Raw genomic sequence first — 16,934 nt, 5'->3', positions numbered from 1 at the left:
CGTGTCTCATTGGAGATGCTCTTAGAGAAGGACTTGAATTAGAGAATCTCAATTGAGAGTTAGACACGTAAGCTAACTAAAGTTTCTTTTAAGTTTTGCGTTATTTTCCAAATAACCCCTAACTTTATGACCACCTTCCTGCCTAGCCCCTTACTTTATCAAAAATACCCAGATGGTCCCCTTTTTTAGTTACAGTTATAAAACCGCCAACTAGTCAGCACTTCTCTTTCCTCCATCTCATCACCTTTCTCGGACACCTCATCTTCTAACCACCTCATCGTATTCACCGGCGAAGTGTCGGCCGACGACCTCCAGACATAGTATTTTTCCCTCTCTCTCTAAAAAGAAAAAAAATAAAAAAAAAATTTCCCTCTCTCCTTTCTCCCTCTCACGAACAGACCTAGGTTTTTTATTTTTATGTTTGAATGTCGCCGACCAGAATTTTGTCCGGCCGGCCTTCGTCGGTGAAAACGATGAGGTGGCGAGAAGATGAGGTGGCAGAGAGAAGTGATGAGATGGAGGAGAGAGAAGTGATGACTAGTTAACTGTGTTATAACAGTAACTGAAAAAGGAGTCCTCTGGATATTTTTGATAAAGTAGGGGGCTAGGCAGGAAGCCGGTCATAAAGTTGGGGGCTATTTGGGAAATAACCCATAAGTTTTCCATTCGAGATGCTCCGTGTAAACCCGGTGGAGATTGTGAGGAATTGTGAGACTGTTACCAACTCGGGAGTTCCGTCGCGGAGATTTTATTCCGTACTTGGGATTTTCGGAAGAAACCACCAAAAAATTCTTACTTTCTCTCGTAATCTCTCTCTCTCTCCCTCTCTTCAAATCTGTCTGTACGAGACTTCATTTTTTCTCATTTTGTTGTTCAAAGTGAAGGAGAAGCAGAAGCGTTGGTTTATCTCTTTACCAACAACTCTCTCTCTCTCTCTCAAGCAAGTAATTCTATTTGTTTTCTTCTTTGATTCCTTACAATTTACTACTTCTCTCTCTCTCCTGCAACTTACGCTTAGAAATGAGGTTTGAAGGTCAAATTACGAAACAATAGATCATGAAAACTTGTTTCTCCTGTTTTTGGAGAACTATATAAACCCTAAAAATTCAAAAGATTAACATTATTAACTTCCCTAAAGTATTAGTAAAATTTTATTGCATAATTTTGTTCCTTAATTTATGTTTACTTTTTGAAACTCAAAAACAAATTAGGTTTAATTTCTGATAATCATATTGGCATTTATTTGATGCAGAAGTGGGGTTTTTCGATCTTCCTTAGTTAAAGATGGAGAAGGCAACACCATGGGAAGGTAATGAGGTGATTTTATCTTCAGATTCTGATGATTCTTCTCCTTCTTCAGATTCAGATACTGACGTGAAAGATGTTTCACTTGAGATTAATGCAAGCAATAGCAACAATGTAGTTGTCAAATCAGCCAAAGATTATACTCCTGAAGGTAATTTTTGTTCTAAAACAGTTCAATGAATATAATAAGAGTTACAAATTTATATTAAATGGGACGATAATGGTTTCTATTAGTGTAGATTAAGAGGTTACGGAATGGGTATCTGAGTGTGGACTAATTACTTTTCTCTCCATGCTCGAACGATCCTTATTTAGCATATTGAGAACCACTAGGGAAAGGAAAAAAAATACTCCACACTAGGGTGATTAGCCCTAATTCGATTTCCTTTCGAATACATTTATCAAGTTCACTTAAATATTACATATGCTCGAAGTTCTTACTATAATCAACTATATTTTTCATTAACTGATTTTCCTTTCTGCGATAGATGGTCATATTGTACAAATTGTCATCATGCGGATAAGTTTTGATTTGCTATAGTCGTTGGTGCTACAATTGAACTCTGCACGTTTTCCATATCTAGTCGACTATTGAACTCCTTTTGTGAAGGTCCATATCGATTTCTATTGCTTTCACTAAGGTCGTACCTTCCTATTGTTTGGAGCTCATGCTTTTCTACTTGTGCTATAATCGAATTGTCTGTAACTGAAACTCCTATTTGTTATCAATGACACTTTCTTCTCTTCACTTTGAGCTATATAGTGTCAATAGGTTATTATCTTGTTACTATCGAATATAATCCTTCTCAATTGACATTTAACACTTCCTCTGTTAATATTTTCTATATTGATGCAATTCAACCTATCATATAAGAGTGTAGCTACAGAACTTCGTGCAAGCAGTAAACGGTATAATGATTTTCATGGGTTATCAAACTCTAGGATTCCTCGTTACCTTCATGGGCATGTCTTGGTTAATCATTACTTTCAAACTTGGGCAGAAAGCTCATGTCTGAAAGTAGGGGAGATTTTACCCCTGAAATCCTTGTCAACTTTTAATGATTTGGCAAGTGGGCCACTTTATTACTTCAATAACTGTAAGGTCCTGTGCTTTTGGCAAGTTTGCTTCTGCTAACCATGTGCGACACGATACCCTTACTTTAGTCAGACACTGACAAAACACGTCCGATCAATGTTAGATAGGAAGGATCAATATACGGGTGAACTTTTTCAGCAAATGTAGGTAGACATTTTCTACATGAAAGGGAACACCGATGTTAGGAGTATTTCTTTTCTTGTTTCCTTTTAAGTGATCAATTGTTTGTTAAGGCTCTAGTTGGTAGGTGGTCTCATTTAAGCTTTCACATATGAAAGGGATTTGGTGACCTTTAAGGTATTTTGCATGGTAATGTTGGGTAATATAGTCAATACCATCTTCAAATTGGCCAATCATAGGAGCGAAAGTTTACACCTCTCTGTGCTGCTGCTCGCCTCGTTGGATTTCACAGTCCATTGCTTTTTCCCGTCTCGTCTGCTAGGTTTCCAGTTATATAAAAGACTTATTTGTTTTCTCCTAGCCCCTTATTTTCTCAGTCACACCCCCTCCCAACTCCCCATTTTACTCAGAATGTTGAGTTCACAGCAAAGGGCAAGCACGGAAGAGAAAGAAATGAATGATGAACTGAAAATGATTGCTGATGGACTCTCCCTTCGTCTCCCTATCTTTGAGAAATCAATTTTCAATCTACATTTAGGGCACCGTATCTTTATCAAATCCGTGAGCTACACCTTGATTCGCAGTCATTTTTCCCGAATTCGTTCTATATATTTGTATGATCTAGTATGATTACAAACTGGATTCCTGATTTTCTTAACAAAAAAGACTTTCGTGGTTTCTCCTAAAGGTACAATCCAAATCTGTCCTCGATTCCCATGAACCCAATTCAGTTTTGTTTGTAATTCACTTGAGGATTTTTAGCGGTGATTCGTTAATTAGGGTTAGGTGTCAGTAAAATTCCCTGAGGAAATGATGAACAGACTTGAAACTAGAACTTCATTGAAATTCCCCTTTCCATACACATCAGAAGGGATAAGATTATTATATTGCTTAGTGTTTAGAATAGTTAAAATATCCAAGGAAGTTGTATTGCTCTAGCGATCATCTGTATGTAACTTCATTCGCAAACTTAAATTTTTACCTTTTATAAATCTTCTCTGTTGCAAAGAGTAACTGTTACGTATTTCAAGAAAGAGTGCTTTATTACTTCATTCAGTGATTAGAACGTGTTTTTGTGAAGCAGAAATAGTGGCTAGAAGAGCAAAAATGTATCAAAATTACATGAACTCCATTCCGATTCCTAATCTACACGGGTCCGTGATTCCGTGCCGCACATGGGGAGAACTAGGCAATTCATTAAAACAGTTATACAAGCAACCGCTACATTACTTGACGAATGTCCGCTTGAAACAGTGGGATAAAGCCAGAATGTATACTGATAACGAAGATGTACCGTTGGAGGACATAATTCATCCTCGTAAAGCTGAAGCTACCATCTGGCTGATCGAAGAAGTTCACAGACTAACTACTTCTCATGATCATCTAACTGAACTCTGGCTTGCCGATCCCATGCATCATGCTCATGTTGATTCCATAATAGCTAAACCCGGCATATGAACATGTCCCGTTTGTTTATCTACACATCTTAGAACGTGTTTTCTTACATTTTCTTATATGGTAATTTTCCATGTAGTATTAGGAAGAATTTTTTTTGTGTTATAGTCTCTTTTAGGTCCAATCTTTTTGTGAATGCAAAATGGAAAAGGAGATTGTAACTTGTTTGTAGGAAATGAAAACCTGATGTTTCAATTAAACTTGAATGATTTCGTCAAATTGAATCACATGTTTTTAGTTGTTATTTTTTGTTTATCAGAAGGATCTTTAAATCTGGGCTAATCAAGGTTTGATCAGACAATTATTGCTTCAGTTTTAGTGATTCTATTACTGCAATTTAGATCTCCTTAAAAAATATAGATTATCATACAAAAAAGTAGAGTTTCTCAGGCAAATCTATAAGAAACTATAAGCTTTTGAGAACTGTCATATCCAATGAAATATCAGACTACAAACTTTATATACTGGAAACTTCTATCGATCGTACCCAAGAATTAGCGCCAAGAAAGGAAAAATATCATGCCCGGAGCAATGGAAAACTAGAAGCATCCATTGTTTGGCCTTCGAGTATCATGCCACCACCCTTGCTTGTGTGGATGGCTTCCAACAACTTAACCACCTCGTCCGTATAAGGGCGTCTTTCTGGGTTTGCATCCCAACGTCTTCTCATGATGTTGGCCAACGAGCCCAGACGACACCAACGCATTTCTCGTCGCAAATTCTAAAAAACAAAAAAATCGAATGTAATTCGAATAATTATTTGTTTCTTCTTAATAGAAGCTTCGAGTTATATTTACGGAACAAACAAATGCATAATCGTGGTCGGAATCATAAAGAAAAAATACTAACATGACGAACAACTGCAGACACTCCAGCAAAGCTAAGATCAGTATATGGGATGTCACAACAGTAAATTTCACATAAGCTAGCGTATGCCAAAGTTATCTATCTTGGAAATTTTTCAAAGATGCTGAAAATCGACTCTTTTTCCCACTTTTGACAACAAATATGAAATGTCATATTACCTCCACTACCTCCCTCTCTGAAATATTATACAAATCAATGCTAGATTATTAACAGAAAACAAAGTTAAAAATACCTCAGGGGCCATGTATCGAGGGTACCACTTTCACCTGTCAAGTCCTTTGGATTTTGAGCTTCCGCACTTGCCACACCGAAATCTGCAATCTCCGCGGTTCTATTGGTGTCTAATAACGTGTTTTCGGTTTTAACATCACAGTGCACAATCTTCTGGGAGTGCAAATAACTCAAACTGCAAAATTTAGAGAAGCATGAAAAAGATACACATAAAATCCCTTACCTAAAGAGTGAAGACCTATTAGGTCGAGAACATATAAGTTAACGACTTACCCTCTTGAAAGATCCAATGCTAGTGCAATAACAATAAGTGGGAGGTTTTTTCTACTATTATTAAATACTTCGTTCCATCTTGAAGATACTCAACAACAAGACAACATGCTCTCGCACCGAATGAACTATTACCGTCATTTGAAGAATTACTATTATTTTTGGCCGCTTAAGTCAATTGAGATTGACTAAGTCTTTATTCTCTAGAGACTTTTTCTTTATGCCCCAAACCCCCCACCTTATTTTGAGGAATCTTAAAACTCAAAGTTCCATTGACTACCCAATAAAACTGTAACATAGAATCATATTTAAACATTGATTTACACAAATTCAAAAAATAAATAATAGTAGGCATAGGGAAAAATGTACAAACACACACACGCACACCCAGATACATATAACCAATTCAACTCGATAGAGTTCATCCTATGGCCTTCACTCTTAAATTGAGCATGGTAAGTGAAGTCATAAGTGTTGGAAAAATAGGATTAGATCATTGAAACTATTATCACCCAGAAAAACAAAAAAGAAATTTATTGTGTCGCGGTATGGAGACCACTCCCTTCAAAGTGATTTTTGAACAACCTGTTATCAAAATAGTAATAAAAAATAAAATAAAATAAAAGACAATAGTAAATTGAGCAATGAACTGAAAATAAAGTGAAGAATTTATCTTTTTTAGGATTTTGTTATAAACCAGCAAGACAACCACTAGAGATAATGAACCTGCAATACATGAAGAGACAAAGATGGTGGAACAGAGGCACGAGTATTACTCGCTGTCTTGAAGACTTAAAATGCCCCTGCTACAGTGAATTAGGTATTGCTTTACATTATCCGAGCGAAGTCTCTTGGGATGCAACTGTTCTATATCAGGAACTGAAGAAGCAAACTTCGTTCTTCATCTACAGATCTTGACAGAGTGATAGAGAGAGTGGAGAAGAGAAAGAAAAAAGATTTTTTGTCAACAAAAAAAAAAAAAAAAAAGAAAAAAGATTTTTCTTATTTTTTTTCTTCTGAGAATAAGAGTCTTATTTAAAGGCTCAAAAAATGCCTAAACATCCAACGATTCTTAATCATTTGAAACTGATGATCTAAGGGTTAGCATTGAAAGGAATAAATTAAATTCTGAATTTGAAAGGAATAAATTAAATTCTGAATTTGTTCTAGTCAAGCTAGCTAGTAAAGCATATTCCTTGGACTATCCCTTTTTGTAGTCAATGCATTAAAGGCAAAGATTAACTCAGAAATTGACCGTTAAAATTGCTGTAGAAATTTCGAATTTAAAACTCCATAGAAAAAATTCTGTTGACCAATCAAATTTAAAAGTCTCTGTAGTTGAAATAGAAATAAACTATTGTTTAAAAATCAGATTTATAAGTCTGTAGTTAAACATGAAATAAGCTACTGTTGAAAAATCAGATTTAAAAGTCCGTGTTTCGACCAGAAACTTATTTGTAAACAAAATCCCTCCAAAAGTTTTCGCACTTAACAAAAATTTATTCAATCATGTAAAATTTAGGGACACAACCTTGGTGCAAATTGTATAACTCTGGTCACTTCCCAACGATTCACCACAACTACCATTTTCAACTGCACTGGAGAAGATGATATTGGAGATGCAGAAAATCGACTCAATACTTAGTAGGAAGATGAATCCCTCTTATTGTTCTTTATCTCGACTCAATACTTAGTAGGAAGATGAATTCCTCTTATTGTTCGCTATCACAATAACCCACTAATTTAAAGTCGTTAGAGTACGAATAAAATAATCCATATTCTAATGTACCTTTAATATAACGAAGTATCCTTTTTGCAATTCTCCAATGAGTCATTGTTGGCACCTCCATGAAACGACTAATTACTGCAACTGTACATAGAATATCAGGCCTGATGCATGTCAAATATCTAAGACTTCCAACCAATCCCTTGAACAATGTTTGATCTACCTTCTCTTCACCATCAAACTTTAAAACTTTAACTTCACATTCCATAGGATTGATCACGCAGGTTGGCAGTCCTCTATTTGAAACCTTTTGAGAATTTCTTTTGCATAATGTTCTTGAGAGATAAAAATTCCTTCATTGTTTGCTTCACCTGAATTCCAAGATAAAAATTCACAAGACCAATGTATGTCATCTTAAATTCTTGAGTCATTTTTTCTTTCAACTCCTTAAATCTGACTTCATTATTTCATGTGACGATGAGATCATCTACATATAAGCACACAAACATCACATCACCATTTTTATAAGATTTAACATAAAAGGGCATATTCATGAGGACATTTATTAAAACCAGAATCAAGAAAATATTTGTCGATTCTTTGATTCCAGGCTCTTGGTGCTTGCTTCAAGCCATAAAGAGCTTTCTTCAATCGAAGCAGTTTATCTTCATTTCCCTTGACAACATAACCATTTGATTCTTTGACGTAAACTTCTTCCTCACGAAATCCATTATGAAAAGTTGACTTTACATCCATCTGATAAATTTTCCATTTATTTTGAGCTGAGATTGATATAAATAGTCTGGTGGTCTCTAATCGAGCAACTGGAGCAAACACTTCATCGTAGTCAAGTCCGACACGTTGATAACCTTTTACCACCAATCTTGGCTTGTATTTTTTAACCTCTCCTTCGACATTTCTCTTTATTTTATAAACCCATTTAACTCCAACTGCTTGCTTTCCTCCAGGGAGAGATGTAAGCTCCCATTTCTCATTTTTTTGGATAGCTTTAATTTCATCATCCATTGCATCTCTCCATTTTTTTCAAGACAAGCTTCTTCAAAATTAACAGGTTCTATATCAGAGAATAAATAGGGAGATCAAAGTTCTTAATTACCTCAGTTGATCCATATATATCGTCGAGATTTCGAAAACATGGTGTCCTCTCACTTGAATCTACTTTAGATGAAGAAGCTTCTTGATTTGCTAAAATTGGACTTGGTGTTGATGGAGGAGTATTAACTTCTAATTGTGGAGATTCTGGTTCCATTTGCGCACCTTCTTGAAAAATAGGGAAAACATCATAATTTTTACCCTCATTGATAATTCACTCCCACATTTTGTGTTCATCAAATTCAACATCCCTACTCAAAATAAGTTTTCTTGTAGATGGATTATAAATCTTATGACCTTTAGAGTTTGCATCATAACCAACAAACACATACCTTTCACTTTTATAGTCCAATTTTGACCTTTCCTGGTCGGGAACATGAGCATATGCAACGCAGCTAAACACCCGGAAGTGTGAAACGGTTGGTTTTATGCCACTTCATGCTTCTTGGGGTGTTACATTCTTTACATTCTTTGTTGGACTTTTTTTTGACAAATAAACTGCACAAGCAACAACTTCTGCCCAAAATTCTTTTGGCATACATTTAGATTTCAACATGCTTCTAGCCATATTAAGAATTGACCTATTTTTTCTTTGGGTTATTTCCCAAATGGGCCCAAACTGTGTTCATCACGAACAGGCCCTCTCTCTAGATCTATTCTAGAGAGAGAGGAAAGAAAAAAATTGGAGAGAGAAAATATTTTTTTTTATGTTTGAAGGTCTCCGACTGGAAAATTGGCCGTCCGGCGACCTTCACCGGAGAAGATGATGAAGTGGCGAGAAGATGAGGTGGCAGAGAGAAGCAATGAGATGGAGGAGAGAGAGAATATGACTAGCTAACGAAAAGTTAACGGTAACTGAAAAAGGGGGCCATATGGGAATTATTGATAAAGTAGGGGGCTAGGCAGGAAGCTGATCACAAAGTTGGGGGCCATTTGGAAAATAACCCTTTTTCTTTCAACGACACCATTTTGCTGTGGTGTTCTTGGAATAGTTAGCGGATGACGAATCCCATTTTTTTCACAAAATGAGTTAAGTTCATTAGATAAAAACTCACCTCCTCTGTCAATTCTCAAAGCTTTTATAGTATAACCACTTTGTTTTTCCACAAGTGCCTTGAACTTTTGAAAAGCTTCGAAAGCCTCAGATTTTTGCTTTAAAAACTAAACCCACGTTTTTCGACTATAACCATCAATCAAAAGAATAAAATACCGATTCTTACTGAATGAAGGTGGATTGATAGGTCCACAAATATCAGAATGAATAAGTTCCAATGGCAACATAGATCTTGTTGCCTCTTTTGGAAAACTCTTCCTTGATTACTTTCCATATAGACACCCTTCACAAAGTTCCTCTGGATGATTTATGAAAGGAAGTCCATAAACAATATTTTCTCTGTTAATAACTTCAATCCTCCAAAGTATAAATTTCCAAATCTTAAATGCCACAACTATGAAAATTCTTTGGTGCAAGTCTTTAAGCACAAAGAAACATTATTTTGGAGAGTCACAGTAAACATCTTATTGTGAGACATCCCAACCTTTGCAAGTAAAGTTCCATCCCGGTCTCTTAATAAAGGAGCACGGTCTTTCATGTTAATTTCATATCAAGTATGACCTTCATCATGGTGTTCCTTCACACATATGATTGCTTGCCCCGTTATCAAGATACCAAATATGACCTTCATCATGGTGTTCCTCTTTGAGTGCCATCAATAACACCGACTCCTCATCTTCTTTTTCTTCTTCAGCAAGGTCAGCCTCTTCATTTTGACATTCAAAAGAATAATGTCCATATTTATGACAATTGTAACACTCCACTTGTGACTTGTCATATCCTTTTTCACTGTTTTCAAAATTTCTTTTTCCTCTTCCACATCCTCCTTGGAAATTAGAGGAGAATTTTCCTCTACCATACCCACGAGCTCTTCCACGATTTCGATCTCGAGTTTGTCCATAACCACGACTTCTTTGACTCCGTGAATTTTGATCCACTTTGTCATTTGGAGAAATTCTCGAATATAATACTTTCTCAGTTGTTCCCATAAGTTCATCAATAGTCATGGTATCCAAATGTTTGGATTCTTCAATAGCCACAATAATATGCTCAAATTTTGACTCTAATGATCGGAGAATTTTTCAATGACTCGAATATAGCTAACATCTTCGCCATTTCGTTTCATTTGGTTAACAATAGTCTACGCTCTTGTAAAATAATCTGAAATTAACTCAGATTCTTTCATATAAAGTGCTTCAAATTCACCTGATAGTGTTTGAAGATGAATCTTCTTCACCTTATCCACACCTTTGTGAGAATTTTGAAGAATCTCCCACGCTTCTTTTGAGGTGCTTGCATTTGCTACTTTATTGAACATCATATCATCCAAACAGTGATTTATGAGAGTGAGTGCTTGTTGGTCTTTCTTCCTTATCTTTAACAAGGCCTCATTTTGATTAGGAGTCAAAGTATTTTCATTCTCGCGCTCAACAAAGCCTTTGTCTACAATTTCCCAAGCATCTTGTGATCCGAGCAAAGCCTTCATACGTACGAATTGCCCAATTGTCAAAATTCTCCTTGCCAAGACGAGGAAATTGAAATGAAAACATACTACTACCATTTGTCATCCTCTCAAAATCTTATGGTGATACCACTTTGTTGGAATTATTTGAAGACAAACAGAAAATAGTTTCTTAATCCCTTGTAATATATTAGATAACTCACACTTGTTTTTTTTTTTTTGAGAGTACAAAAAAGACTAAGAACTAAAAGATTGAAAAGCCTCCCGAAAAGCCCGTTCCGAGGTCCACATCCAGTTTCCTTCATGTGTTCGACCCCATTTAGCTAGAAGATCTGCCCTGGTGTTACTCTCCCTCGGGATAAATGAGAAGTCCACTGCTACTAATTCGCTCGCAAGCTGACGAATGATATGTATAAGGTTTTCTGATTGCCTATATATCGACGATTCTTCTTGACGTAATCTCCTAATAATGTTGAGATTATCATTCTCTATCCAAATGCGTGGGATCTGATTGAGGGTGACGCACTGCAGCGCCTTAATTATAGCCCAACATTCACATTCTTCCGCATTCTGCCCCCTAATATTATATGCTGCTGCTGCTACAAACACACACTTGTTTGGATACTTACAAATGAGAACTACATAGGTATTTATAATCTAAAATATGACTATCTAAATTACTTAATGCATGAATAATTCAAACCTAAATACATGTACTAGATAATACACCAATTCGAAAATACATGAATTACGAAATGCATGAATATAATTAAAGCCACGAACCACACAGATTCATGTACCAATGACCAAGTTTATTATTTCTAACAACTTCTTCTCTCTAGTTTCTCTTTTTAATTTCTATGTCTAGAATAGTGAAAAGAGAACAGTGATGTTAAATTATGATGAATGTTGATTTTTTGTGTTGATGATGAATTTTTTATGCTTTTTTGTGATGATGATGATTTTTTATGATAAACATATGGGGTTCATTTATGATGATGATGATGAATTTTAGGATTTAACCTCTAATGTTGATGATGAACATCTAGGTTGATGAGAGAAATTAAATAAGTAGTTTTTAGAGAGAGAAACAATTTGGGAAAGATGAAGAAGAAAGAGAAACAATTTGATTGATGTGAAGTAATTAAAATAAGGATATTTTTAGAAAATCCAAAAAATGGTTAACAGTCAAATGGACTGTAATGGTTAAAGAGGATCATCTGGGTATTTTTGATAAATTAGGGGCTACGTGAAAAGCTGGTCATAAAATTAGCGAGTCATTTGAGAAATAACACCGTCTTTAAATAACCTATTAGAATCAAATAGGTTGCAAAGAGAAATTTTTTTTTTTGTGTTTTTGTAGTTATAACAAAAACTAACATCTCTCAACAAAAAAAAAAAAAAAAACGAACAAAAGCTAACATAAGTTACAGTCACTACCTACTACTATTTAAACTTTCTTCAGGATAACATTGTGCAATTTTTATATTTGTCAATTCATATTAGCATTTCGTTTTTTGGTGGGGCACTTGCTGTATCTAGATTTTATCCTTTTCAAACATCACTTACAAATTAATGCCCCCTGACCACGAGTTTATCCTTTTGTGACCGGTGGAAAAAGACCTCACCAAGTGCACAATCCAGTTTTTTTTAATTCTTGTTGCAAGGTGTGCACAATCTAGTTGAAGCACCAAAAATTTCTGAACCACAAAAGTATCTTGCAGGTGAAAAACTGAAATTTCCCCCAAATGTTTACCTTTCTTGTGCTGTTGCTGATTTTTTTCCTTTTAAGATTTACCTCTTCTCACCAGCGCTCATCTTCATCTCTTCCTCTCTCTCTCCATTGCTCGCTCTCCCTCTCTCAAAGGGAAAGAGATTTGTGGTCGGAGGTGGAGTTGATGGTGACGGCCGTTGGGTGGTGAGAAGAGGGGGAGAAGTAGAAGAAAACTACAAAAAATAGCCCACAATTGTCTTTTATTTCCCTGAAGCAGCGACCCCTTAAAAATTATGGCCAACGCTTTGGGGAAAGCTAAATAGTTTCCGGGGTGTGAAATTTTAAAGGGAATATGCAAAATTTTGAAAAGTTTCCTGGGAAACATATTTTATGAGGAATATGGTTCAAAATAAAAAAAACCCTCCACCTCACCTCCCTCCACCTCACCTCTCTCTCTCCACCTCACCTCTCTCTCTTCTCCGACTAGGTCGCCGGCCGGAAAATTTCCCGGCCGGCGAACATGAAAAAAAGAAAAAAAAATTTACTCTCTCTCTCTAGAAACTCCGGCGAAGGGGTTTCTAGAGAGACCTCTTCGCCGGAGTTCTGGTCTGTTCTTCAACAGACTTCTCTTCCTCGGAGTTTCTAGAGAGATAGAGTGAGTAAAACTTTTTTTTTTTTTTCATGGTTGCCGGCCGGAAATTTTTTTTTCCGGCCGGCGACCTAATCGGAGAAGAGAGAGAGAGAGAATGGTAGGGAGAGAGAAGATGAGGTGGAGAGAGAGAGAGGTGAGGTGGGGGGTTTTTTATTTTCCCTCTAACAACTTACCAAATAAAATTGTCAAACAAAATTGACCAATTTTTTACCAAGTCTTCACACCCCGAAAATTATTTTGCTTTCCCAAAAGCGCTTATAGAGGTTTATTTGGAAATAAAATCATTTATAGCATACATCATATACGGAAATTGGATCAAAATGACCATGGCCATAATAATTTTTGGTTAAATGACACTTAATACTTTGACACTGCCCAAATAACATATCTTCAACTTTGCTGCCCAAAATGCTCTTCTTCATAGGGGAGTTTAAACTGTCTAGACTCTCGTACTTCTCCAAACTGAGTTGCGCTCCTCCTCTCTTGCTGTACAGTTTCTTTATCCTAAAAAAGCTTTTGCTAGTACATCCCACATTTCTCCATCTTCGACAGTTATTTCACGAAATCTCTCCCTAGTTGCTCATTATGCTAGGTTCTTCTAAGGACCAACTCGATTCATCTCGTTTGAATCTCTTCAACCTATTTTCAGGTTTTTAAGGTGATTTCCGTTTAGAATTTTGTCAAAATGATTTCTTCGCCAAGTGAAGTTTTGCTAACTTCAACTTCTAATAGAAGTATGTGTAATTAACGAGTTTTTTTTTAATTAATTTAAGGTATTACTATTGATGATTTTAGTTTTAACTTTGGGTATAATAAATTTTGAGTTATATGGATATTGCTTTTTGATAAAGTGTTTCTCATTTAGCAAACTAGAGAAGGTCTGGGTTTGGATTATAGGTTTTGTTTAATCTTGAAATATATGCTAAATTAGGGTTGTGAGTTGTGACTTGTGACATATTTGTTAAACCATTTAAGGTGTTTGTTCCGTCCAATTCTAGGTTGTTACAATATGATGATGGAAAAATTCATTACTTATGCCTATAAATAACAAAACACAAATAATGAAATTAAACCAAGATCACTGTTTGATGAATTAAAGAGATGAGGAGGTTTTAGGTACTTACCCGAATCCATAGCTTGAAGATACAGTAGATTTCCGTGTCACCCTTAAGATTTGGACAAAATCTTCTAAACCTTGAGAATGGACGTTGTTTCTGATTTCTCAAAAATGGGAGTTGGGAAAATCACGTCTCTCTTCTCTGGTTTAGGGATTTGCCCTGAATAATACGGGAACTGCCTAGGTAGTTACTAGCAGTTACCCAAGTAATTATTAAAGAGCCCATTATTCTTTGATAATTACTTTTGAGGGCTCTACACATGACATATTGCTAATACGCTCCCCACACTTCAAACTGATATTTTATGGTCCATAATGTATAAATTAATTAGATCACATTTTGGGACCCTTAAGTGAAATAACATGTATTATGTAATTAATACATATATTAGTCCACATTAGTCATTAGTATTAAAAATACTAACATATGAGTCTACACTGCTATAGAATTGTTTCATATGTTTTTGTTCGCCAAAATAACTCAAAGCATACTATAACTGCATATAAATAAACATACTAGCATCTCATATATGCTCATTGTTGAATTATAAGTTTAATGGAATTCTAATATGTTCATGGTTAAATAAAAATTTAATCTCCACTGCAAGTTGTTTAACAATATGCTTGAAGAATTTGACTTTTGTTAATTGCAACCAAGTGTACAAAGGTTCTGTAATGATACGCCACTAACTTACCTAGGAAAGACAGGTTATCCGAACTTGGGTAAGAAGACTCAACCTTCCCTGGAGACAGATATTTGACCATACTTTGGTACAAACACCTGATCCTTCCCCATCAAAAAGACTTTTTAGAGAAGTCGCAATGCGTTTGCAAATGCTTTTGGGATGGCAAAACGTTACATCTTGAAATCGGAAAACCGCAACAACTATGATTGAGACAACCATAGTGCAGCCAACTTAAGATAATAATTAGTTCTGCCAACAAAGTCATAGTGGATCTTCTAAGTGTTTCCTTAATTCAAGGTCGTTAATGTCAACCATAATCTCTCTAGCTATTCCTCTGTTTCTTTTAGAGGTTCTTTATTAACTAGTACGAGAAAAGGTTGTTCACTAAATGTGGGATCAACCAACATGGTTGTATCTGATTAAATACTTTAATTCACAGGCTGAACAATAATTGTATCAAAAAAAAAAAAATTTAGTTATTGTCAGTCGTGACTTTAAGACGAATATTTGCATACTCATCTTCAAACACAATCTCTTTATTTTGATTACTCCCACTGTAATTAACATCCTCGACGAACATGAGTTTCTTGATTAAAAGAAGGGTTGTTTGAGCGATCAAACTGCTTCCAGTAAAGGTATTCCTAATGCCATGAGTCATTATTGAAGCAGACAAGACAATGTTTGTCATTCCACGATACCTAAGGGAATGAACCCCAAATATCTTTGCCTGACTCCACATTCGCCTTTATGGTGTTTGATTATATATCTTTAATCAATTTAAGTACTATAATCCACAATATTAGAATTTAAAGAAACACTAAATGATCTATTTCAATTGAACAATTAAAACCAAATTTGTCCAAAAGGAAATAGAAATTAGTTCCGTCTGAATGACGGTACATGAAAAGTTTCTTCTAAATTCAAATAACAATAAGTACATAATTGAACAACAAATAAAACAAACACCGATTGCTTCCACGGCAAGGTTGTTCTACAGCCCACAAAGATGTATCTTTCGCCATCAATCGGCTTTCAATAGTGGAGGCAAACCTTTCTTAGCACGCCAAGCGGCGTATTCATAACACATTTTCTTCACAATACCAGTCCTTTTGCAAAAGAAACAGGAATGCCTTGAATCCAAATTTCTTTTGCCTTTGACTTGTGAAGTTATTGTGTTTGCTATACCTTTATCCTTCTTTTGCTTATCCAGCCTTTTTACTCCTGAAGTTGATGCTAGGTGAGCACTTTCTGTCTTTTCCTGGTTAATCTTATCTTCTTCCTGAACACAATGTGCAATGAGCTCATTCAAGCTCCACTTCTCCTTTTGAGAATTATAGGAGATCTTAAGTGTGTTATACTGAACAGGAAGAGATATGAGGACCAAATGAACAAGTATGTCTTCAGACAATACAAGTCTTAGTTCCCTGAGTTTGGTCACCAGGTTAGACATATTCATAATGTACTCCCGTATGTTCCCCTTACCGTTATACCGCATGGTGACAAGCTTAGATAATGCAGTGCTTGTCTCCACTTTCCCACTCGCTGAAAAGCGATCAGAGAGTTGCTTGAGGAACTCCTTAGCACTCGCCTTAGTCAGTCCACTGCTTATCGAGTCTGGAATTGAGTTTTGCATGATCATCAGGCTCATCCGATCAGATCTCTCCCATTTTTCCATAGCAACCTTCTGTTCAGTAGTACTTAAGCTGGACAGAGGCATTGGGCGATCCATCCTAAGAGCAATGTCAAGATCCATGCAACCAAGCACAGTCATCACGTGCTTCTTCCATTACTTAAAGTTAATGCCGTTAAGCACCGGAATGTAGTTTATGTTGGCAGATATAGATGATATTAAATACAAAAGACAATAAAACACACATGCTCATATTAGAGTTCAATAAAATCATGCATAAAAATTAGCAATTAACCAAATATTGCAATTTGTGGGCCCATTTCAAGATATCAAGTGTAACATTACTACCTAGTCTTTGGATAGAGATAATAACTTACTAGTGATACTCTCTGATATTGATACAAGATCTGCCAAGTGTTGTGCCTTTCTTTGGACC

At 35.8% G+C, this 16,934-nt stretch overlaps 2 protein-coding genes and 1 pseudogene across 7 annotated transcripts; 1 reads left to right on the top strand and 2 right to left on the bottom strand.

The window, feature by feature from the left end:
* The first annotated feature begins 668 nt into the window (after positions 1-668).
* Positions 669-4,195, top strand: LOC147557146 (protein RDM1-like). Of its 6 annotated transcripts, none has more exons than XM_086658136.1 (3): positions 669-944; positions 1,253-1,456; positions 3,606-4,195. In XM_086658136.1, the coding sequence occupies exons 2-3, from the start codon at positions 1,285-1,287 to the stop codon at positions 3,977-3,979; spliced, it is 546 nt and encodes a 181-aa protein (XP_086514262.1). In that variant the 5' UTR covers positions 669-944; positions 1,253-1,284; the 3' UTR covers positions 3,980-4,195. The 6 variants fall into 6 exon arrangements, with proteins under 6 accessions (XP_086514262.1, XP_086514263.1, XP_086514264.1 ...); XM_086658137.1 differs by having other exon boundaries at positions 683-940; XM_086658138.1 differs by having other exon boundaries at positions 687-804.
* A 298-nt stretch (positions 4,196-4,493) lies between these two features.
* LOC147557145 (serine/threonine-protein kinase 54-like) lies at positions 4,494-6,931 on the bottom strand (annotated as a pseudogene).
* Positions 6,932-15,889: 8,958 nt separating this feature from the next.
* LOC147557144 (uncharacterized) lies at positions 15,890-16,639 on the bottom strand. The gene has a single exon (XM_086658762.1). It carries the CDS (start codon positions 16,637-16,639, stop codon positions 15,890-15,892), a length of 750 nt encoding a protein of 249 aa, XP_086514888.1.
* Between the last annotated feature and the right edge of the window lie 295 nt (positions 16,640-16,934).

Source organism: Eschscholzia californica, unplaced genomic scaffold, assembly GCF_041429995.1.
Source record: "Eschscholzia californica isolate CP2 unplaced genomic scaffold, dmEscCali1.0.p SCAF_2, whole genome shotgun sequence".
In the NCBI taxonomy this organism is placed as follows: Eukaryota; Viridiplantae; Streptophyta; class Magnoliopsida; order Ranunculales; family Papaveraceae; genus Eschscholzia; species Eschscholzia californica.
The sequence above is the reverse complement of the archived record's forward strand: the minus strand, read 5'-3'. Positions and strand labels throughout refer to the sequence as shown.